Genomic DNA, 23560 nt, shown 5'->3' with positions numbered 1-23560 from the left:
CAACTCTCCCTCTGTCTCTGTCAAGGAGCCATAATTTTCAAGTCCATCCATTTAAGGCTGTAAAAATTGACTGTTATATGTCTGTCTCTGCCCATGGGAGCAGAGTTATGTAAATAGACTGGATTGAGAGTAAGTGTCCCTCATCTCAGCTTCTCAACCCTGCTATTGCCATCAGCTGACTGTGTGCATATAGTTAGGTAATTTCACCTATTAAGATCTTTGTTTTCTTTTCTTAGACTGTGAGGCTTAGACCATATGATCTATAATGTGGACCTCAGTCACTGTAGGATCCCTTGAAGCTCTAAAATGTTCTGTATTTTTTTTTTTTTTTTTTTGCGGTACGTGGGCCTCTCACTAATGTGGCCTCTCCCGTTGCGGAGCACAGGCTCCGGACGCGCAGGCTCAGCGGCCATGGCTCACGGTCCCAGCTGCTCCGCGGCATGTGGGATCCTCCCGGACCGGGGCACGAACCTGCATCCCCTGCATCGGCAGGTGGACCCTCAACCACTGCGCCACCAGGGAAGCCCTAAAATGTTCAGTATTTTAATAAAATGTTCCATGCTCCCCACATCAAAACAACAAATTCCTATAGCTGGAAAATCAATTTTTAGAACTATTGCTCTTAAAATACAAATGAACAGACCACACAAAAACCTGCACATGAACATTTATGGCAGCTTTTTCATAAATGCCAAAATTTGGAGGAAACCAAGGCATCCTTCAATAGTAGAATACGTGAACTCTGGTACATCCATGCAATGGAATATTATTCAGCAGTAAAAAGAAATGAGCTATCAAGTCATGAAAAGACATAGAGGAACCTTAAATGCATATTGTTAAGTGGAAGAAGCCAGTTTGAAAAGGCTTCATACTGCATGATTTCGAATACATGACATTTTGGAAAAGGCAAAACTAGAGATCTTAAGATCAGTGATTGCCATGGGTAAAGGGGGAAGGAGGGAGGGAGGAATGAAAAGATGAAGCTCAGGGGACTTTTTAGGGCAGTGAAACTATTGTGGATGATACTATAATGGTGGATACATGGCATTATACATTTGTAAAGCCCATAAAATGTATAACACAAACAGTAAACCAAAATGCAGGCTATAGATTTTAGCTAATAATAATGTATCAATATTGGTTCATCGATTGTAACAAATGTACCACACCTGATGTAAGATGTTAACACTAGGGGAAAATGTGGGGTTGGGGAAGGAGTATGTGGAAACTCTGTACTTTCTGTTCAATTTTTATGTAAACCTAAATCTACTCTAAGGAATAAAGTCTATTAATTTAAAAAAATGAACAAACAAAAAATAACTGGGTTTAGTCTTCCCTCAACAAGAATAGAGAGCGCTACAGTAGTTCCAGAAAGAAACCAGTCTCTCGACTTACATCTCCATCTTAAACATCTCTGACTAGTGAAAGACATAGAAATTCAGGATCCTATGTAAACAAGTGAATTGGATCCTGATGGGTCTTAAACCAAATTCTGTTTCCCAGGTACTGAAATCTCTTTTCAGCCAAAAAGAGGTTAGAGCCCCCTTCTATTATGGACTGAATCGTGTTCCCCCAAATTTATATGTTTATGGTCCTAACCCCAGTATCTTAGAATGTGACGTATTTGGAGATAAGGCCTTTAAAGAGATAATTAATGTTAAAAGAGGTCAAAGGGTGGGCCCTAATCCAATATGACTGATGTCTTATAAGAAGAGGAAGAGACCCTGACGTATGTTCAAGCACAGAAAAAAGGTCATGTGAGGGCACAGCAAGAAGTCAGCCATCTGCAAGCCAAGGGGAGAGACCTCAGAAGAAACCAAACTTGCTAACACTTTGATCTTGCATGTCCAGTCTTCATAACTGTGAGAAAATGTCTGTTATTTAAACCACCCAATCTGTAGTATTATATAACATTCGTAACAGACTAATGCACCTCTACTCTGGTATTTTGATTCTAATAATTGCCATTATCACCATAATTAAAAATCCAATTTTCTAATTAATTTAAATTTAATATTGCATGCTAACCTGGAAATAAGATTTATTTGATCTTTAGATTTTTTTTCAGAAGCGGAACTTCATTACTTTCAAATATATAATGACACCAGACTGATGCCGTGAACAATAATATGGTAAGGTTTGTCCCAGTGAATAAATGTCTGACTTGTGTGATAGTTTAGTGCAAGTTCTGGGCAAAGAAAAATTATCTTATACATTTTTATGTTCTTTAAATTGCTAAATATGTCACCAAAATACAAGATTCTTGATAAATAAGAATTGCTGACTGAGGTGTTTCAAGCTTAAGGCATTTTGCTAAAATCCATTCTTATTAGACATCTTCATTACTATTCTGAAATCCTCTTAAAAATAAGTAATATTCAGAAAAATAAATTTCAAGTTTTAACTTAGAAAAGTTAATCCTTTATCTAACTTACCTTGTCTGAATATGAAAATTGTTTGTAGTTCCCGTATGCTCATAATCATGAATGGCAGCAGCAAAGACCATTGCTAAAATTTCCAGTTCAGTGAGCCAGTGCTATTAAATTAAACAAAGATTCCATCATATCAAAAAGCAGAGTCAATGTTGTCTTTCTAAAAAATAAATATTTTCATTGCACACAGTATAAATCTATATATAAAACTGTTCTATGAATTTTAAATAATTTCCCCCTATTTTACCTCCATTAATTGCGCTTAACGGATTCTTCATGAGGCTGATGATTGTTTCATGGCTTGTTAAGTTAAAAATTCAGACATTATAATTTTCCTTGTTAATTGGAAAAGAAGTAATTTTCTATGATTTAAAAGGTGAACTCTAAATGGATTTTGAATTTACAGCCTTACCAATTTGGGATCTCATGAAATCATTTCAGTTTAGTGATTTTTAACACATAACCCATACAACACTAAAATGTCTTTTAGCACAACTTTTGTAGAAGACCCTACTATTAGAAAATTTTCCACCTGTGAGTTGAAAATATTCACTTTGGTCATTAGAGAAACTGAACTTAGTTTTTATATTTAGAGATTTAGAAGAGATTCCAAGAATTTATCAAGTTTGTTCTTCATGATACATATATTCTTTGACTATACAATTAAACTGAATAGCAATGAAAGAATAAATGCTTTCACGTAAAATCCAGAGCACTGCTTCATATACATTGATTTTTTTGTTGTTGTTATCAATTGGATGGTTTTAATAAAATTTCTCTACTGTTATAAGTCCATTTAGGTAATTTGATAGTTTATTCATTATTCACATTTTGCATAACACTTTAACTGCATTGTTCAATATGATAATCACATATGACTATTTAAAAATAAATAAAATTAAGTTCACTTTTTCAGTTGCAGTAGCCACATTTCAACTGCTCAATAGTGGTAAGTGGTTATCTTATAGAACAGTACAGATACAAAATATTTGCATCACCACAGGAAGTTCTATTGGAGAGCGCTGTAAGTAGGTGGTACTTGATGGTAAGAATAGAGGATCCAAAGTGATGTGGAACTTGCTCTTAGTGGTTTTATGCCATATACTTGAAACAAAGACCTTGCACAAAGCAGCAGAAGAATATAAAGTAGATGCATACTTGATGAAAACTCACAGAATAGAAGGGCAGATAGGACACCTATTTGGTGGCAGTGGATCTTGGAAGAAGGATGGACAAAGATTGGTAGCTAAATGCAAGGTTGGAAACAGAGAGATTCTAAATAGAAAGAGTAAATATGGAATGATACTACAGAGGCCTGTACGGTAATTGAATTGCTAATAGTACAATTGTGTTGGAGAGTCAAGTGAAGTGAGATTGAAGGTGGAGTATGGGAAAGAATTGATAAGCTACCTTGATTAGAGCTGATGAATTACGATTTTGAATAAAAGGCAACAGGAAGCCACTGTAGGTCCATGGGTCTAACAGTGGAGGTGACACTGTTGAGTCTCATGATTGCTAAAGGCACAGTCTTATTCATCTTTGCTCCTTTCATAAAACCCATCACGGTATTTGGCACATAGTAGGAACTTGGCATTTGTCTGTTGAATTGAATTTCACTAGTTTTGCATTTGGAGGAGTTAATTGGGAATAGTGGAAAGAGACTGTGGAATCAGAGCATCCTGATTTTAAGTCTTGTTAATCCTCAGGCAAATAAGCTATTTACCCTCTCAGGCACAGTTTCCATGAAAATAAAATTAGTGATCATTCCCCTGTGGACTTTAAAAGAAATTTAAAGTTGATGTATGTGCTGTGCCTATTACAAGTCTTAATATACAGTAAAATACAGAATAAATGGCATTTTACTGAACTTATTACTTTAAATACATTGTTTAAGGTATTGAATCTGGAAAATAATAATGAGCTAACATATCTTTAGTGATTGCAATTCAAGAATAAATGCCTCACAGTTGGATGACTGAAGCAGAAATAATTTTTAGAACTAAGGAGAGTTCATATAACTAGCTGCACTGTGTTTATAGGTGCATTTAATTGTGAGTCATTAAAAGGAAGGAAATTACCTCATTAAAGGTCTGTATTAGAGGCTGAGCTGGGACTGAGCCTCCAATGTCCCCACTGAGACTGTGGAATTAAACACCATGAACTGAATAGCAATTGAAGTTAAACCAGATTTTGTAACCCCAGAAATCCATTGTTTTAATAAAGAAAATTGTTATTAGAAAAAAAATCACCTATTTTCTTAAGTATTTCCTATTAGTTATATTTAAGATTTACAGACTTACCTGTGATTTTTAAAAAGCAATATTCTATATCTACTATGATAATATAGAATATGAAGCGCAATTGTAAAAATAATTAAATTAGGAAATAAGAGCTGAATTTTAATTATAGATTATCTCATAAGTATTTAAAATTATTATCTTTCTAACTTTCAAAATTGATTATACATGCTTCCTGTTTTTAGTCTCATTAATCTCTGCCTCCTATAAATAGTACTTCCTTCATCAATTCATCTTACTTATTGCCACAGTATAGTCTTAACAATTAAGTTTACATTATAAACTAGTTTGGGAAGAGAGAAACATTGAACATTCACACTTAATTGAAAAATACATCTATTTCATATTAGTGAAAGTAGAATTGGGGGCTGATTTTTATGTCCTTAGTTGACAATTCATTTTACACTGGTGTTGAATGAGAATTCTAACTCAGAAAATGGTTGCTTAAATTCATGAGTTTTGTAAATTACTCATGATGACAAGTCAGAGAGAATAAGTCTGAATCATATCATTCTTCCCAACTAGAACAGTGGTCAGTACATAACCTAAGTTCTTCTGATTCTTAATGGGCAGAAATAAAGGGTTAAAATGAAGAGTCATGAGCAGTGTAGACACTGTGCTTCATCTAAACTGCATTTTGCCTAGAGAATTGCTCAGGTAGACTTGCTGTAAAAAGCGCAGTCCTCAAATTATACCAGAGAGAGGCATTGACTTCCATTAATAGCATGTACAATGTTGATGGAAAGAAAGGAGAAAGAACTAACCTTAACTGGACTTTTTAGGTAGATGGTTTCATTTAACTTTTATAATCACCCTATTTACCATTTACTAGGTAAATGTTTTAAATCTTATTTGGCAAATAACACAGCTGAATCCTAAAGAATTGAATCAACCTGCCAAAGGTCACATAGCTCTCAAGTGGCAGAGCAGGAATTCAAACTAAAATCTGATTCCAAAATTTCTGTTCTTTCCACAGATCACAATATTCCTTCCTTCTATGGATGACAATAGCCTTCATTATTCCAGGGTGGTAATATGCTGAATACATTCTTCTAAGATTTCAAAAGCAGAATTTCTAGATAATTTAACTAAATATACTGATAGGTAGAGAAGCTAACAAAGCTTTAAGACTTAGGATGTAATTTTCATATCTGAATTATTTAATGTGTGTGTGTTTGTGTGTGTGTGTGTGTGTGTGTGTGTGTATGATAGAGAATGTATATGTGTATATGTATAGGCCTGGGAGAATTTTAGGTCAGAAAATCACATTGACATATTAGATGCCAGTGTGTCTAAAAGGGCGTAATTAACAACCCCTTTAGCTTACATGATAGGTAGGGTTGGACCTTTTTTTCTCTATCCCTTTGAATAGACTGAAGTACTTTGCTATAACTTACTCAATATGGAAAGTGAGTATAATAATATTAACATATAATACACATAAGTTAATATATAATATATAAATTACTAATAATTTTTACTAATAGCTATTATGTTTCAGGAACTAGGTTAGGATTACACATATGATATCATTACTCCTCACTGTTGTACTACAAGGTAGTTGGTATTATTAACCACATTTTAGTGACAAGGGAACAGATATGGAGAGCAAGTGAGCTAGGAAGTGGGGAAGTAGGGTTTTAAATCTGTGTTTGCTTGCCTTGAAAGCCCACACTCTTCCCACTCTTCCAAACACTGTTGTATTGGAAGCCATTTACAAGAACAGAATTTCCATGTAGTTTGCAGAACAGAGACATAGTGGCGAATTTCTGTAGATTGGAGAAAAATTAAGTAATTTCAGAGTGTGAGGGGCTATTTCTGGGTGTAGTCAGTGGACTACAAGTTCCAAAGGAATAGTTTTCAAGTTATCTCTTTTTCTTCCACTCTCAGTGTTAGAGGGAACACAGTGCCAGGAGCCCTCAAATACAAGTGTTCCCTTGCCAAGGCCCTCAGATGATTTCATATTCAAAAAGACATTTGGAAGTGGCTTGGCAGCATTCGGTGAAGCATTTGCTCTTTAGCAAATGGATCGAGCTACCACACACCCCTATCACCGTGGCACTACATGTGGCTACAAATTAATTAAGTGACAAAAGGAGAGAGAGGGAGACAGAGGGCGTCCTGGCATCCTCTCTGCACTGCCTACTCCCAGGCCTGAGAGTGTCCCAATATGACATTAACAAACTGAAGGACAATGGTTTCATCCCAATCCCTTTCAGGCAATGGTCCTGCGAACATTTTGCAGGTGACAGGCTGCACTAGTTATCTGACAGTGCTGGGCTGCTACTGGAGTGCTCCATAAATGTCATGTTGATAAGACCATCTTGAAACAGCAGGAGATGACTAAAACACTAAAGTAAGTGACCCTGTCTTCTCCATATCAAAGCCTAGGGGTTTCAGTTAAATGAATATTTCTGTAATGCTTTGTTTTTTGTTTCAAAGAACCAACACATTCATATGTATGAAAACTAATACTCTCCTACTACCATTTTTTTAATCTAAAGAAAAGCTTATTAAAATAACTTGCAAAAAACCCTCAAGCTGGCAATGAACATAGTTTTGACAAAATAGTCAATAAACTGAAAATTCATTTTGCCTTTCCTTTCATCATCAATCATAAAATTTCTCATTAGTTTAAATATACTTTCCCAATCCTGGACAACACTGACAGTCTCCCACCCGACTATTTTTGTAATGGCCAAACTAAGGGATAAGTGAAGAGTCCACCGACACTTTTTTTGGTAAAGGATGAATAAATTTAGAAATGTTTCTAAACCAAACCTGCTAAAGTAGAGTGAAGTTATATATCTCAAAAAGTGACTATGTGATCTTTACTAACAACTTTAGCTTTCTAAGAGTCATGCCAGGCTGGGCCAGATTTCCCCAGTTTTCCAGAGAAGTTGGAATGGCTTGTTACATCCTGGAACAAGCCTTCCTTGCAAGTCTGAGGGTAAATGCACATTGCAGATTTGCATTTCTCTATTTACCCACCAATATAGCATCCCTCATCTGTTCAATGTCACCTTCAGAACAGAGGTTCTGAAGCTGAACTAGGAGTCTTTTATTTGGTTCCCTTTACACTTGTGGTACTTAAGCAAAAATGTATTTCAAAACAAAATCCTGGTTTCCTAACAGCCTGAAATGGCATATATCTTCTGGTTGTACTTCATAATTAAAGCACAGTTTTTTTTATACCAAAGTAGGCATTACTTTTCCACTCCATTTTGTTCTGAGGAAACTTAATTAGTACAGTTTCTGTTTCAGACTAACACTTAAATATTTCATTTTTCAGTTAATTTTTCAAAGCCACAGAATTCAGGGAAGAGGAAATGCCAAACACTTGAAATGAAAACCACCTCACAATCAGATTTAATTCCAAGGCCTTAGAAAGGAAAAGCAAATCTAACCAGGAAGATGTTAAAGCAACTTTTTCAAGCGTTAACAGCATTTGCAGCTGTCAGGAGGCACTTTGCTCTTCACACTAATTGCCATGTATATCAAACCAAATGAAAACACAGAGTTCAAGAAACAGCTCTGACAATGAAGACTTATTAAACCAACAGAGCTTTAAAATAATTTGTGTGTATGTGTGTGTGCACACGCACACATGCTAGAAAGAGAAACAGATAGAAAATTATACACTACTTTAAAAAAGCTTACAATATTTCGAAGCTATATCTTTGAAAGTTTGAGTTTCTACTTATTATTGCTAAGTTCTACTCCCTCCCTTTAAATGTCAAATCAGACTCCTGGAATGAATGGTGAGTAAATTTCAACCAAGGACCAAGTTCAGCCATGACTGCATTTGATTTGGCTCGATGGGCACATTTATATCTTAACTGGGTGATAGCCACATTTACATCTTAAAAAAAGAAAACAAAGGTATAAGGTTAACATCACATATAATTCAGCCTTCTAGAAGGCCACAAGAGAGTCATGCATCAGTGAAGGTTTTTGAGATTTTTACCTCCCCATAGTAGGCATTAACTCCAAAGCAGGCTATAATTACTTAGTGATCCTGCCCATATAATGCATATTTCTATTGAATTGGTAGTGATATTTGAAGAAAATTCTTCATTAAAATCCCAGCTGAGCTCCCAGCTATTAGCCATTATCAACTGCCAGCCATGTGAGTCAACCACTGTGGATGTCTTGCCCAGTGATGTCCTCAGATGTCTTTGACCATAGTTGCTAGCTGGTCACAATCACACAAGAGACCCCAAATGAGAACCTTCTAGTTGGGACCCTTCTAACTACAGACACCCATGAGAAACAATGACAAATTATTGTTTTAAGTCACTGAGTTTAGAGTAGTTTGTTTTGGAGAAAACAGATAATTGGAACACGGGGCAGGAGTGGAATCTGAGCCCAAGGCATTGATGGATCTGCAGCATTTGGGAGGCAAAAAAGATGGAGAAGTAAAATACATAATTTTTTCATTCATCACGTGAGACACCTTTGGATGAATCATAGCAAAGGGATCTTATGTGTAGGAAACCACACACTGGATTCTGGGGGAAAATGTAAACAATTATCATCTGTATACAATAAACTTGGAGAATCATGTACCTGCTACAAGTTTTCAAGATCTTCAGGACTCTATACTGTGGCCCTAAGGGCTTTGTGTGGGACCAGGTAAGGAACACAGTCTCTGGGGCAGAATGAAGAGATATGGAGGAGTACTAGTTACACAGATCTGAATGCCAATGAGACTTACCAATAAAAAGAATGTGACTTTTGAAATCTAAACAGGTAGGCAATGTAAATTATGAGGTTTGGTGGACCATTCTACTTATATGCATTTTATGGTACTGCTTCAGCCTAGGTTGATACATGAGAAATCAAAAATGTACTCAGATTCTGGGGATCTCACATGGCTCATACCCTTTTGAACCCATCCCAGTTTGGAACCTTCAGAAGGAAGGATTTCCCGTCCCTTTTTATCCCTTGGAAGTAATCCTATGCTCTAAGACACTATAGAAATTCTAGGCAGTCCCAGACTTCCCAACATCTACTCATTTTTGTCCCAGGATTTGCACTGCTGAACCATTTATTCACTCATCAACTGATTCGTTCAAATACAAAGAGAAGGAAGAAGAATTCGGAAAAATCCAAACGAATAATTTCCAAAAATCCCTATTAGGATTTGATTGTAATTAGCAATGCAAACATGTAAAAGAGAAAAAGCTACTGAGCTCAGCTTGGGTGATGAAAGGAGGGGAGAGCACTACAACTAACTTTTATTCCAAAGAATTTTTCTCTAGGTCACTTTTCTGGGGGTTGATACCTACGGGAAAAGGAATTTACAAATGAAAAATGTTACATAGTCCAAATTTTGAAAAATTTGTGGTCTATTTTCATTTGCTTCTGGAGATCTTTATTCACTGAGTTAAAATATTTTTTGAAAAATGAATATTGTAAATAACCCATTAACCCTCAAAAATCCAGAAGATTATTACTTGTAATACTTTTTTGAATATTAAAGAGACAGTGAGAAGGGAATGGAATTTGATGTTGCAAACTAACAAACTTCAGTTACAAAGGCTTTCTTACCATGATGCCTGTATGAAGCATTATGTAATGCACAGTTTGAGTGACATCAGCTGCATGAATCAAATTGTGATACGGATTCTTGTACTTGCTGTAACCAACTTCTAAAGCTTCTGCAAAGGCAATTAGGCAACAAACAGGAATCTGCAGAAAGTAACAATTATGATTATATTTTGACCAAAAGAGTGGCACTAAATCAACATGAGCACAAAGATGTTTGGGATGCGATACATTAGTGAGTCAGATATGGGCAGTAGTTTCTTAAAGTTAAATGTGGATTGTTCTGAAAAAACACTTCATTAACCTGTCAGTTTTCAATGCTGAGAAGGATTATAACCCCCAAGTGTTTAATTAAGGTAGATGAAATAACAGTCTTACCCATATAGCAATCTTTAAATTTTGTATCTTCCAGAGTCAGATAAGAAGGCTGGTTCTTAAAGGGGTAAAATTTTCCAATTACAACTGGTGAAGTCTAGTTTTTCTATTGGTAATTCAAGGGGGTTAAAATAAATGACTTCCCAGTAAATTTTAACTCTAAAAATAACACGATTCCATAGATACGGGCTCAGAAATCTGAATCAAATCTGTTGCTGAGATGGCTCTAAGTGAAGTTAATTAGAAACCCTTTCATTTCAATTTAAAAAAAGCTGCCAATAATGGTTCATTCTGCATTTTAGGAAAATCATATTTCTTTAAGACATAGATTCCAATCTTTACCTGAGTGTTCTGTGAATAATTCAGGGGGATGTTTGTATCTTGTTGGAATGAGTCTATCATGGCCTTATGATACCCCAGTGGATATACAGAAATGTCAGTGATTTGTAGAGAATGGCTATTTCAAGTGGTGAACTCATCCCCTTAGTTCTGTGATCTGACAATCCAGAAACATTTTTAAATGAATTGATTAATGACCCATTGTTCTGCATTTTCATTCTTATTCAGATAACTCATTCTAAGAGCATTTTACTTTTGTTCCATGTTTCTGACCTTGAAACGGTTGATAAGATCATATCTGGTAAATAGTTCATAAATCATAAACTTCAGACTATGTTCTCCACTTGCTTCATTCAAGGCAAATACATCAAAAGACCATTTATCAACATCCTGTAGGAAAAAAAGTAAATATTTTAGTTGGCAATATCATATGATTCTGTTTCTTTCTATGAAAAAATTCTTGGAAAGCTCAGGCATTGTACATCCAGCAGGTCAGATTTCAATTCAGCACATCAAACTTCATTTTTACCAGTGTCTGATGTGACAGGGACACTTAGTATCTGTGGATCCACAAAAGTGAGGTCAATAATGCTTAAGATCTTCCCCTTAATCCCAAGGTTATCCAATATGATGCAGTAAACCTGATAACTCTATAACACTGCCCATATTCTTAGTCTCTCTCCAAATGCATGCCATAAATCATTTTCCCAGAGTGGGCCTCATTTCAAGGTGGAATTGCAGGTTATATGGGTGATGTAATTGAGAGAGAGAGGGAAGATAGCCCCAATTTATCTTTTCCACCCCCCCCCCACCTGCTACGTTGCTTGAAATTCTACCGTTTAAAAGTTACTAATTGGTTAAAGATTTGATATTTTATGTCTTTTTTTTTTTTAAGATGAAGATGCCCTAGAGAGACAGCGCTCTCTCTCTCGGTAGAGTACTACTACCTTATTACTCACTCTAACCTTGGCTGATTCACTTTTACTTTCTACCAGGGCCAGACTGTAAGATAAAGGAAGTGGGTCTCTTGATTGAGGGGGAGGTTAGGAATTTTGGCATTTCAGGCAATTCCCCGGGGAAGTGGCCAGGCCTGTAGGGAAACAGATACCCTAGGAAAGTCCCCCCTAACTGTGGGAAAAGAGGGCAATGAGCAGGTATATCCAACTACTCCAGCCACCTCACGACTTTGATTCAGGTGATTCCAGGACAAAAACTTGCAGAGGGGTCCACAAAATGGACTTGTAGCAAGTGGTATCAGTACATTAAGGAGATATTAAGTACATCAGTACATTGAGGTAAAGCTTGAGTTGCAACAGTAAATAAATCACTGAAACTTAAAAATCTACAGAAATACAGCAGAATCAGTTCTAATGATTATCATAAATTATTAGTAAAGAAGGTCTAGTGTTTGCATACACACAACAGGTTTAGTATTGAACAGTAAATGGACAACCTTAAAGCTATACATTAATTTTGAATTTGAGCAGGCCCTGTTTAGAACTTCATTCATTTAACACATTTCACAGAGGCCAACAATACATGCTGTAACATGCTGAAACTAAACTGAAAATCTGATAAAAAGTATCCAAACCATCTCTTAAAACTATTTCTTTCCACAAATAGCAACAATAACATCAAACGTGTTTTTAATCATTTCAAAACACCAGTGAAATATTTTTTGGTTTCCTTGGGTACCTTTGTTAAATTCCTTGCGTTTGGCCCTAATTTGATCCCGAAATACTTGCTTGATCAGTTTGTAAATTTAAAAATCTCTCAAAGTTCTGTTAGAAGGCATTTACCATCAATAAAGCTCAAAGGAGACCAACAAATCTCACCAAATTCCAAAGCTAACACAGAATTAGTTCAGAATGTTACAGGCTGCTATTTACAGTTCCCAGTAGGGGTTTCCCACTGAGTAAAAGCTTAGCTCTCCATTTTGGGGGATTTTTTTAAATCAACAATGGTGATTTACATCTGTAAACTACTGCAGATGCTTGGCTTTTACTTTGTCAGATTGAGAACAAACAAGACAAGGAGGTATCTCAGGAAATTAGAATTACTAAAACATTCTTAACTTAGTGATAATTCTCTTCAACCTGTTAGTTCATGATTTCCCTACACTACATTTTAGAAAAATGTTTACATTCTCTTATACCAGAATACTCTGTTAGCTGGTTTCTAAGAAAAATAAATAAAAATAAGTAATTTTCATGCCCACAGTTCAGGAAATAATGAGGAAATCAAAATCTCTCAAGAGCCAAGGAGTAATTAATACCTGATAATGTGACATTTCAGTTATATACTTGCCTCTATTATCACTTTAGAAACATGAATATAAAAAAGCTTCTAAGAAAAACAAACTACCTTTTTAAATGAATAAGATTAAAATCTAATACGCAGCAGAGAAAAAACAAATGCAAAGGGGATGCTTTAAAGGAAATTAAAGAACAAAAGAAAGCAATATAGATTTAAACTAGGAAAGGAGTTTAATAAATCAAAAATAAAATAACCCAGTATATTCTGTTGCTGGTATTCTTTAAATTTGTGGTTAATACAGGAAAACCACCATAAAACTGTTAGAGGAGACAAAGTTGAATTTCCTACCCAAATTAAGTGATGGAATGAAATAAGGAATGTAGAACGGTGAGCCTACAAAATGCCTCTTTAGTAATAAAGTCTAGGAATAGTGTGCGCGTGCACACACACACACACATGCAATGGGAACAAGCAAGTCAAAAACTTTCACAACTTCAGATTTTCAACTCTAGTTATTTCTAACACATATAATACTGCAGTTGGGCCTCAGACTAGGGCAGCCACAGGGAAAGCCAGAGACAAAAGATATGAATTTCTTTTTTGTTTCCTTTCTTAATTTTATCTCACTTTTTATATTTTCTCGGACCTAAAATTCTAAACAATTTTACTCCATATAAGCTTTGCCTTTAACCATATTTGACTGAAATATCTTTTTATTTATAAAGCAATCAACTCTTTCATAATATATAGTAACAAAATATGTGTATTCTGACAACTGCTGGTGCCATCTCAAAATTGAATTCAAGATCTACCTAAATAAAGCATGAAGAAGAAGAAAACATCACACACACGTGTGTGTATATGTATGTATTGATACAGTTTGTTAGGGTAAATTGATCCTCATTTAAATCTACAATGAGTCATGACTTGAAACACATGACATTTTGTAAATGGTTAAAATATTTTTTACATTCCAACATGTAAGCTGCAGCAAAGACCTATTCTCATTTTCTCCTAGTCCTTTTAAGGAGATTAGAAAAAATGACTAGTTGAAAAACTAAAGTAATTGAACATGTTTTTTACCTTTAATGTTACTATGACAGCTTCTGGATATGTCAACCCAACCATGTGATAGGATTTTCTGTACATTCTGAAAAAGAAAAATAAGTGTATATGTAAAAATCAGTTACTCAAAGTTTTCAGCTATTTCTTAAGAACAAAGAAAAAATTACCTTTGATGTGTTTACCTTGTATCATGTCACAGTCTCCCTTTGTGGCAACAATGATAACTATTGTCACCGCTTATTAAGCATCTACAATGTGACAGACGCAAATAGTATATTTGCATCACAACCACAAAGTCAGTGTGATTTTAGATTCTATGTGAAGAGGTCTTTCCCTAAACGTCATCTTATTAAAAACAGAGACTGTCCTTTGCACGGGCAGCAACAACACCTTTTAGCATGCCACCACATGCATGACAGCACAGTAGTCTTGTTTTGTGTCTATTTGTGTTCCAAAATTCTGTCTGGAAGCTGAATGTCATGGAAATGTTTCCTTGATAGGTTTTTTTTTCCACAAAGTAAAAATTATAGGAGGGAATATGCACTATCATCAGAATTTACAGAGCCTTTTTTTTAAGTTAAAAATATTGGAGGAGAACATATTGACAAAAATTGCTTAAGTTTGTTTAAATTGTCATTTAATATTATTTAATAAAGATTATCCAGAAAGAACAGGGTGCTTCTATTTTTATAATAGCATCAATAACAAAAATATTTTTTTATTAATCAGTAATTTGTTGGAGTTTTCCAGCTTCCAATGGACAACCAAGATGACTTAAACCAAATATAAGAAACTCCTCCATTGATTCATGCAAAAATAGAATCAACATGATACCCTAATGGGTAGAAATAGCAATAGGTTTCTAATCAGGACTGAAAGGAACATGGCTCCTCCACAAAGTCCTGTGAAGAAAGAATTTAACTGATTATTAATCATGTCCCTTAATTTTTATATTGTTAGTCCACAAGCAAGCTGCATTCCTAGACTATACTGCAGTAAACTCTCTTCTCAAGATGCCTGGACAAAACCATAATTTAATGATTATATCTTTAATTTATATTGGGGGTCAATATAAGAAATATAAGAACATAAGAAAATATTCTGCATCTTTTATAAAGCCACTATGGGAGATACTAACCTTTTGATTCAATGTACCTTATATTAAAAATCCTTAAGATATTACTCAGTTTCTATGTACAAGCTATCAATTTTATCAAGATAATAAAAGCCAAGTAATTCTTCATGTTTTCCTTTTTAATCTTCACTTCTTGGAAGCTCAGAATTAAAATATTGTATTTACTTACATAGAGACTAGACTTCCTTGATAAAGTATCTTCCCATTTTATTACAGAGACCTTGTTACTTTATTTCCATGTTCCCATTTTATGTTTATCTTAAATGATGTTAAATAATTTTTAGGTGTGGCAATCAGTTATCATAAAAATTTATCCTTATCCTCTATCTCAATTGGAAGATTTCTTATAAGAAAAATACCTGTGTTAATTACTCCACTGAGATAGGTATAATTATTCTAATAATGCAGGGCAAGGAAACTATTTAATCACACTACAAAAGACCCAGAAAATAATTGCTGTCAGTAATGATATTTAGTTCCTTTTTTTTTTTTTTTTTTCAGGAAACAGTCTTTTCTATCTATTTTTTGAATCATTACTAAAAAATGGAAGTATGGGGGAAATGGAAGGATGATGGGCGAGGAAATAAAAAGGTCAGGAATAAGGAACCTTAAAAATTAAGTAACTAAATCAGTGTGACTTCATGGCACAAAAGGCAGTATGATGGAGCAAAGAGCACACATGCTTTGGATCGCAGGTTAGCCAATCACTAGTGTGACCTCTGGAAAGCTATTTAATGTCAGTCATCTGTAAAATGAGGATAATTGCATGCTTTTTATGAAGAGTAAATGATATACAGGCCTAGCATAATATTATAAGTACTTGATACAAGAAGGCCGTTATTATCAGTGTTACTGTTCTCATCAATACCATTGGCTCCAATTCTGACGTTCTTCAAGGCTCTTTGGACTCAGTGAGAACTTTGATGTTTCTTAGACTTGTAGCAGGTTGAGAAATGAATATCCCTGTATATTCTCATTGTATGGAATGTAAAGAAAGACAAGCAAGAAGATTACTCATCCAAGGAGAAGGAGAAACCTCCCCATTATCATTTTCTAACCCTATAATTGGGAATAGCATACTAGGATGAAAACTTAGAAATAGAAAATTAGGATGGAAAATTAGGACTACTCATTCTGGAATCAAATGAATGTGGGAGAAACATTAATACAGTGGCCTCACACTTGAGTAAATAGTCACTATATTACAAGATGCTGAAAAAGAATAATGGATTTCCTGTTCTCCTACAGGTGGTTAAAGTCCAGCTGGAAATACGGTAGATTATTCTTGGAAGGTTTTTACTACAGTTACAAAATATAATTCAAAACCTTAAAAAAAACCCCACTATCTTATGCCAGACACAGTACTAAGCAAGAGACTATTCAGTGAAGAACAAGAAAAATTTCATGGGGTTAATTCAGTGGCAAAGAGGGACAATAAATAAGAAATAATATATGATTAAAAACAGCACTAAATGCTATGAGGTAAACCACTGGTTGGGATAGAGAAAATGCTGAACAGTATACAGAGTAACCAGGAAAGGCCTCTGGAAAGATAGAAAGGGCTAGCCAGAGTGAAGGGTGGGGAAAATCATTTCTGATAGAGGGAATAGCAGGATTACTGGTCCCAAGGGAAGCAAGAGTTTAGGGATATTCATGGAGTTGAAATCACACTAGTAAAGATATTCAGGTAAGGGTGGAGTAGCATTAGATGAGTCTAGAAGGTAAGGGGGCCTAGTCATGCAAAGCCACGATACAGGAGTTGCCTTTAATACCAAGTGTTATGATATATCAAGTGAAATGGTAAAAACAATCAGATGGTTTTAAGCTTAAGAATGACAGGAACTAATTTATATTTTAAAAATCACTACAGAATGACTTGTTTGGAGAAGGCAAGCGAGGAAGAGTTGAAAGCTATTGTCATATTTCTGATGGCAGGTGACAAAGGCTTAGTTTGGGGTTGCAGGAGTGGAGTTGAGAAAGTGAGTAGGCTCAGGATACACCGGGGTAAGCAAATTGCCTGGACTTGCTGAGGTATTGATTCTTGGGAGGGGCTGCTTGAGAGAAGACCCAAAAAGACTTTCTAAGTTTCAAGACTGAAGATGATTGTTTTTGAAAATTCAAGATAAACATATCTCACTCTGTTTACACACTTACTAATGGGGATTTAAAAGTAATTTAAAAATTTCATTTCCATGTGTTTTTAGCACATTAATTTCTTTAAGACTGCTTGCTAATTTAGTTACCTTAAGTATGTTTTGATATTTCTGTGTAGCATATAAAAAAACTGAAAGTTTAACGTGTCAATATATTTCACAGAATTTGTCTTGATTTTTCTATTTAATGGGAATGGAAATTTAGTTGGTTTACTTTAATAATTTACATTTCTTTTTAGTTTGCCAAGTTCTGCAATATTTTCCTAAACAAAAAAGACAAAATATACATTCCTTCATTAAAGCAAACATGCACTCTTTTTTCTCTGATTCTCTCACTGACTTTCTGAACTATGATTTAGATGTTTTCGAATTTATATTAAGGAAAATCAATAATGTCATACACTTGCCTAAGTTGTTTTAAAAAATAGGAACATAATTACAAAAATTATTTCTCTCCAGCCCTCTCTACCTCTCTGTTTCAGATTTCTGGTCCCACCTGGCAGAGCTGGGAGCAGTTTATGCACTAGGGGTGGGGGGGTTGTCATCTCACCTAACTCATCATGATTATAAGCTCATAATGGTTATTATGAGGGTTCTTTTATCAAAGCCAACTAGATATAGTCAAGAAATAGTCAAAATAATTTGAATAATCACTGAGTGATTATTTTGGGTAATATAGTCATAAACCAAGATCCTAGATGCTTCATGTCTTATGGTTATAATACATCTTTAAATCACTTCGAATACTTCTTGCAATGCATTGTCATTTAGATTTTTAGAAACCCAAGAGTGCTTCTCATTGTTCTGTTACAAGAAGAAAACGGAAGTTTATGAAGTTCATTAGAGGTAATGACTAGAGATGTCTGAAGATAAAAAATGATGTGGTCTCCCTTAAATTTAATTTTAGATACATTGATAAAAAATTTCTCTGTTCCTCGATTTTATTTGTTTCAAAAATGTTAAAATAACCTTTTTATGTATAATTTAATGTAATGTAATTGCTTTTTAATCCAAGGGATTTCTAAGAACTAGTTTTCAACATTGTCAGATATTAGATGTTATTTCAAGTCTTTTCGTAGTTTTAGTTCTGAAACATCTTGTTTCCAGACAGAAAAATAAGCTGTCCTCTTAAAGGCTAAAGAATTTAAATTGGGTCATATTAACATGTATTTCACTTTAGAAACTCTGGTGTTTCTAGGGGCCAGCAAGTGACAGAAATGCTTCAGTGACAGAAAGGTTGAAAAGTTCTTCAAGGAAAGTGGACATGAGAGAGCTTTATTCCACAATGGTAAGAGAATGGTCTTCTTTTTAGTGCCAAGAAAAGGCCTGCTTGATTTTGGTATGTAGTATAGAACTTATTTTATTGGGTGTTACACTGTATTTGGGTAAAATTAGGTGTAAAGCATATAAATGTATTATTAGGTGTAAAGCATATAAATGTGTTTATAAATGTATTATAAACAGTTATTCACAAAAGTTCATCTGAGGAGAATGGTCATTCAAAAGCCTTTGCTTTTAGTCTTTATGTCAATTTAAAAATAAATGAAAATAATAAATCCAGGACAAGATATTTTTGTTATAGGTAAATTCACCATAAAGTCCTAAATCTGTTCATTCCAATTATACTTATGATTACAGTTTTGCTCAATAAATAAAATACAGGACTCTCATAACTTTGACATAGTAAGTATATTTGCTGTCTTTTAAATTTTGTCTTGAGATACCAACAACTTCACTTACCTTTCCACAAAAATTCCAGCTTGAACAGCATGCACAATGCTCCGAAATCTTGGTTTTTCCTCAGATTTCTTTTTCATCATCCCCATTTTCCGTGTAAAGGTAGAAGCCAACCAGTCCCGGACTTCCGATGGGACCGAATCCGACTGAATGTCACTGAGCTCATCATCAGTATCCAGCAGTCTTCTACAAAAATTTATAGTGGTTAAAGTTTAGGAAAAAGTGAAGAAAAACTAATAACAAAACAAGCATGGCAATAGGATTTAAAGTATTGCAAGTCACTCTCTGATCATCTTTTAATATGAACTGTCTTAAAAAATGATTGGGTTAACATTTTGAAATCTCTGAATTTCTCAAATTGGTCATCTTCTGAGGGCAAAGACTAATGGACTTGAACATTTGAGCATTCCCAAACATTTAAGTACAATGATATGAGTCTGGAGATATCGATTATATTAATATATTTATAATATATTAATATATAATAATATATTATTCCAATAATAAATGAAACTAATATAAGATAGGGAAGAGAGTTCGTAAACAAAGGTCTATTAAAGGAAGCAACTGGAGTGGAAAGAAAAAGGGGAGTCGAAGCTATAAAAGTTGTCTTATATTTAATAAGCTTGTGTATATTCAGTACAGAAAGTACATGCTATTTGAATAAGGCCTTGGAGTTTACAGAAGTCATTCACATGTGTTATTTTATTTGATGGGTATCCCTAAATTTTAGGAAAATAATAACTTGAAAAATAAAGATGAAAACAAGTGGATTATTTTGAAAGCTAATTTTAGGTGATTTAGCCAGTGTCAGGTGGAAAAGTTAAAGCAAATGATGTCTTGAGGGTGGAGATATGATGGGCTTAGAACTGCTGGCTGAGGAAATCAGCTGTGTGAGGAGGAAGTGACCAGGAGCTGAAAGCACTGCCCTGCCACTCTCCAGTATAAGCTCCAGGTAGATGATGTGGACAGGACTGACCAGTAACAATAGCGGCATTAAGGGTGGGCAGCTCCAGTGATCCAGAACTTCCTAAAGGTCTGAATTGGCAAGATAGTGTGAAAGGCTCCCCACAAAATACAAAAGGGGCTTTTACAGAGCAATTGAGCTTTGCCTTCAGGAAGAATACAGGTCAGCTCTGCCCTTCGCTTGACTAGGTTTTTTCCTTGTTGGCGCACCATTTAATAACTCAGAGCTATTTTTGGCGCACTTTAGCTTTGACCTTTGGGTTCCATTCGCGCTAGTAAATTTCTTTGCGCAGAGTGAGGCCTAAGGATTATGAGCCGATGGAAGGAAGGTAGCCAGAGACGACAGCGAGTGCTACAGCCTTCAGAACAAGTCACACATCATCTCCAGAGAGCAAAAACTACCAAAAAGAGACTCAAAAGATAATATGACTTCCTCTATATGCTACTGTTTATAAGCATATCGATGTCAGTCATTTGCCAATATTTATTTTTCATAGTACTAAATAAGTGTGAATGCATTTATGAAATGCCTTATGAAAAACTATATACAACTTAAGTGCTGGAGTTGTAAAATTATATTTATACATATGAAGATAAAAAAGACATACTTGGAAGTTAATATTGAAGCTGGGACGAAGTGAGAGAGTAGCATTGACATATATATACTACCAAGTGTAAAATGGAAGGCTAGTGGGAAGCTGTTGCATAGCACAGGGAGATCAGCTCGGTGATTTGTGTCCAACTAGAGGGGTGGGAGGGAGAAGCAAGAGGGAGGGGATATGGGGATATATGAATACGTATAGCTGATTCACTTTGTTTGTTGTACAGCAGAAACTAACACAGCATTGCAAAGCAATTATACTCCAATAAAGATATTAAAAATATTGATTAATACTTACCCTAAATCATATTTAATTCTCATTTGGCTCTTACGTTTGGATGACTTTCATTTATACTTAACACATGGACATCATAATTCAAAGCAAAATATTTTTTTTCTACTTTTGACCATTTAAAATTAGATTCCTTAGCCAATTACGGCAAGTCACTACACTACATGGTTTGAAAATTTCAGGGCTTATGCCATTTCTATTATTCCTCATGCAGTGATCAAATAAAACCACAGAGCAGGACAGATGGAATGGGAATCATTGTGCTATAATCCTGTGATGTCACCATGCTCCAGGAATTCTACTGCTATCTTGTTTTATTAGCTACTCTAAGTACGATGACAGACACATAGTAATGGTTGTCAATTGCTCCTTTGCAAATCTGATGTGGATGACTTTAGGGCTATATGTCCTAAAATCATAAATTATCCATGACAGATCATCAAATATGACAAAATTAGCATATGAAAATGAGAGTTCATATAGGGATGTGGTACCCAGGAGTCTGGCAATCACTTAGTCATGATGCATGATGTCATTTATTGAAAATGAAATAAGATATAGTTTCAGGGAAAAAAGAGTGATATAGATTAATGAATATAGAAATAAAGGAGGAGAGTACATAAAGAGAAAAGCATGAAATATTCTATTGTATAACTAAAAAAGGAAGTCTTGGAAAAACCAAAAATACCTCTGTGATGGTTAATTTTATATGTTCACATGGCTAGGTTATGATGCTTAGTTGTCTGGTCAAACACCAGTCTAGATGTTGCTGTGAAGGTATATTTTAGATGTGATTAACATTTAAATCAATAGACTGAGTAGAGCAGACTACCCTCCATAATGTGAGTGGGCCTGATCCAATCAATTAAAGACCTTAAGCGGTAAGGCGGAGGTCCCCCAAAGAAGTAATCCTGCCTCCAGACTACTTTCAGACTCAAGATTGCAACATTTACTGCTGTCAGAATTTCCAGCCAGTGTCAGCCTCCTTTAAAGTATAAGTCAGACCATGTCAGTGCCTAATTCATACAGCCCTATGTAGCTCACCACAAGCTATGTCTCTACCTTTATCTTTTAACAATTTCCACCTTATTCATTCTGCTTCAGCAATGCTGGCCTCCTTGGCATACTCAAACCTGCCAAGCTTGCTTCTGCTCAGGGTCTTTGCACTTGCCATTCCCTCTGCTTAGAATCTCTTTTTCAAGATGTGTGGATCATTTCCTCACTGCATTTAGGTAGAAAGGGCTTCCTTGACCCCGCTACTCAAAGAGTAAACACTTTTATTGTCTTTATCCTTCTATAGACTTCTTCTTAGCACTTACCACTGCTGATGTCATGCCATATGTTTATTAGTTTGTTCATTCATTTTATGATTTATCCACTAGACTGTAAAGACCTCAAGATCAGAGAGTCGGTCTGTTCTTGTGCACTGTTATATCACCAGCATGTGCAACAGTGCATGGCACAGACTGGGGGGATCAACATCTAGAAATATTTACACTAAACTATTACAAGTGACTATCTTTGAGGAGTGGAGTGAGAATGGAGATGGTATAAGAAAGTTTAGTCTTTTAGAGTCCCATATTATTTGATTGATAAGAGCAGCAGCATTCTGGGAGTAGTTCACTATTGTTAATCATCTCTTCATTGCCTTTAGGTTAATTTGCCCTTGAACAATCTCTTTACAATTTTTGAGGCAAATTATAGGGAAATGTATATTTGACATGGAAAAGATATTAGACATTTTTCTGGATTAAAGACTTAAATGTAAGACTGGATACTATAAAACTCCTAGAGGAAAACACAGGCAGAACACTTTTTGACATAAATTGCAGCAATATCTTTTTGTCTCCATCTCCTAGAGTATGGAAATAAGAACACACACACACACAAACAAATGGGATCTAATTAAACTTAAAAGTTTTGCACGGCAAAGGAAACCATAAACAAAACAAAAAGACAACCTACAGAATGGGAGAAAATATTTGCAAATGATGTGACTGACAAGGGATTAATCTCCAAGATATACAAACAGCACATACAGCTCAATAAAAAGCAAAACAAAACAATCAAAAACTGGGCAGAAGATCTAAATAGACATTTCCCCAAAGAAGGCATACGGATGGCCAAAAGGCACATGAAAATATGCTCAACATTACTAATTATTAGAGAAATGCAAATCAAAACTACAGTGGGGTATGAGCTCACACCGGTCGGAATGGCCACCATCAAAAAGTCTGCAAATAATAAATGCTGGAGAAGGTGTGGAGAAAAAGGAACTCTCCTACACTGTTGGTGGGAATGTAAATTGATGCAGCCACTATTCAGAACAGTATGGAGGTTTTTTTAAAAACTAAAAATAGAG

At 35.1% G+C, this 23560-nt stretch overlaps 1 protein-coding gene across 11 annotated transcripts in view; it reads right to left on the bottom strand.

Annotated features, from left to right (window-relative positions):
• Positions 1-23560, bottom strand: part of PDE1A (phosphodiesterase 1A) — a 360718-nt gene that overhangs the window by 88870 nt on the left and 248288 nt on the right. For all 11 annotated transcript variants that reach the window (XR_003793876.1, XR_003793877.1, XR_003793874.1 and 8 more), the window contains 5 exons: positions 19343-19525; positions 14333-14399; positions 11267-11383; positions 10283-10423; positions 2436-2536 (listed from right to left, as the gene is read on the bottom strand). Coding sequence is in view for 6 of the 11 variants with exons in the window: in XM_029224823.1 (XP_029080656.1) it covers positions 2436-2536; positions 10283-10423; positions 11267-11383; positions 14333-14399; positions 19343-19525 (609 nt within the window). In the remaining 5 variants the exon portion in view is untranslated. The remainder of the gene's footprint in view (positions 1-2435; positions 2537-10282; positions 10424-11266; positions 11384-14332; positions 14400-19342; positions 19526-23560) is intronic.

This window comes from Monodon monoceros, unplaced genomic scaffold (genome assembly GCF_005190385.1).
Source record: "Monodon monoceros isolate NGI ecotype Baffin Bay Population unplaced genomic scaffold, NGI_Narwhal_1 Super_Scaffold_16, whole genome shotgun sequence".
NCBI classification, from domain to species: Eukaryota; Metazoa; Chordata; class Mammalia; order Artiodactyla; family Monodontidae; genus Monodon; species Monodon monoceros.
The sequence above is the reverse complement of the archived record's forward strand: the minus strand, read 5'-3'. Positions and strand labels throughout refer to the sequence as shown.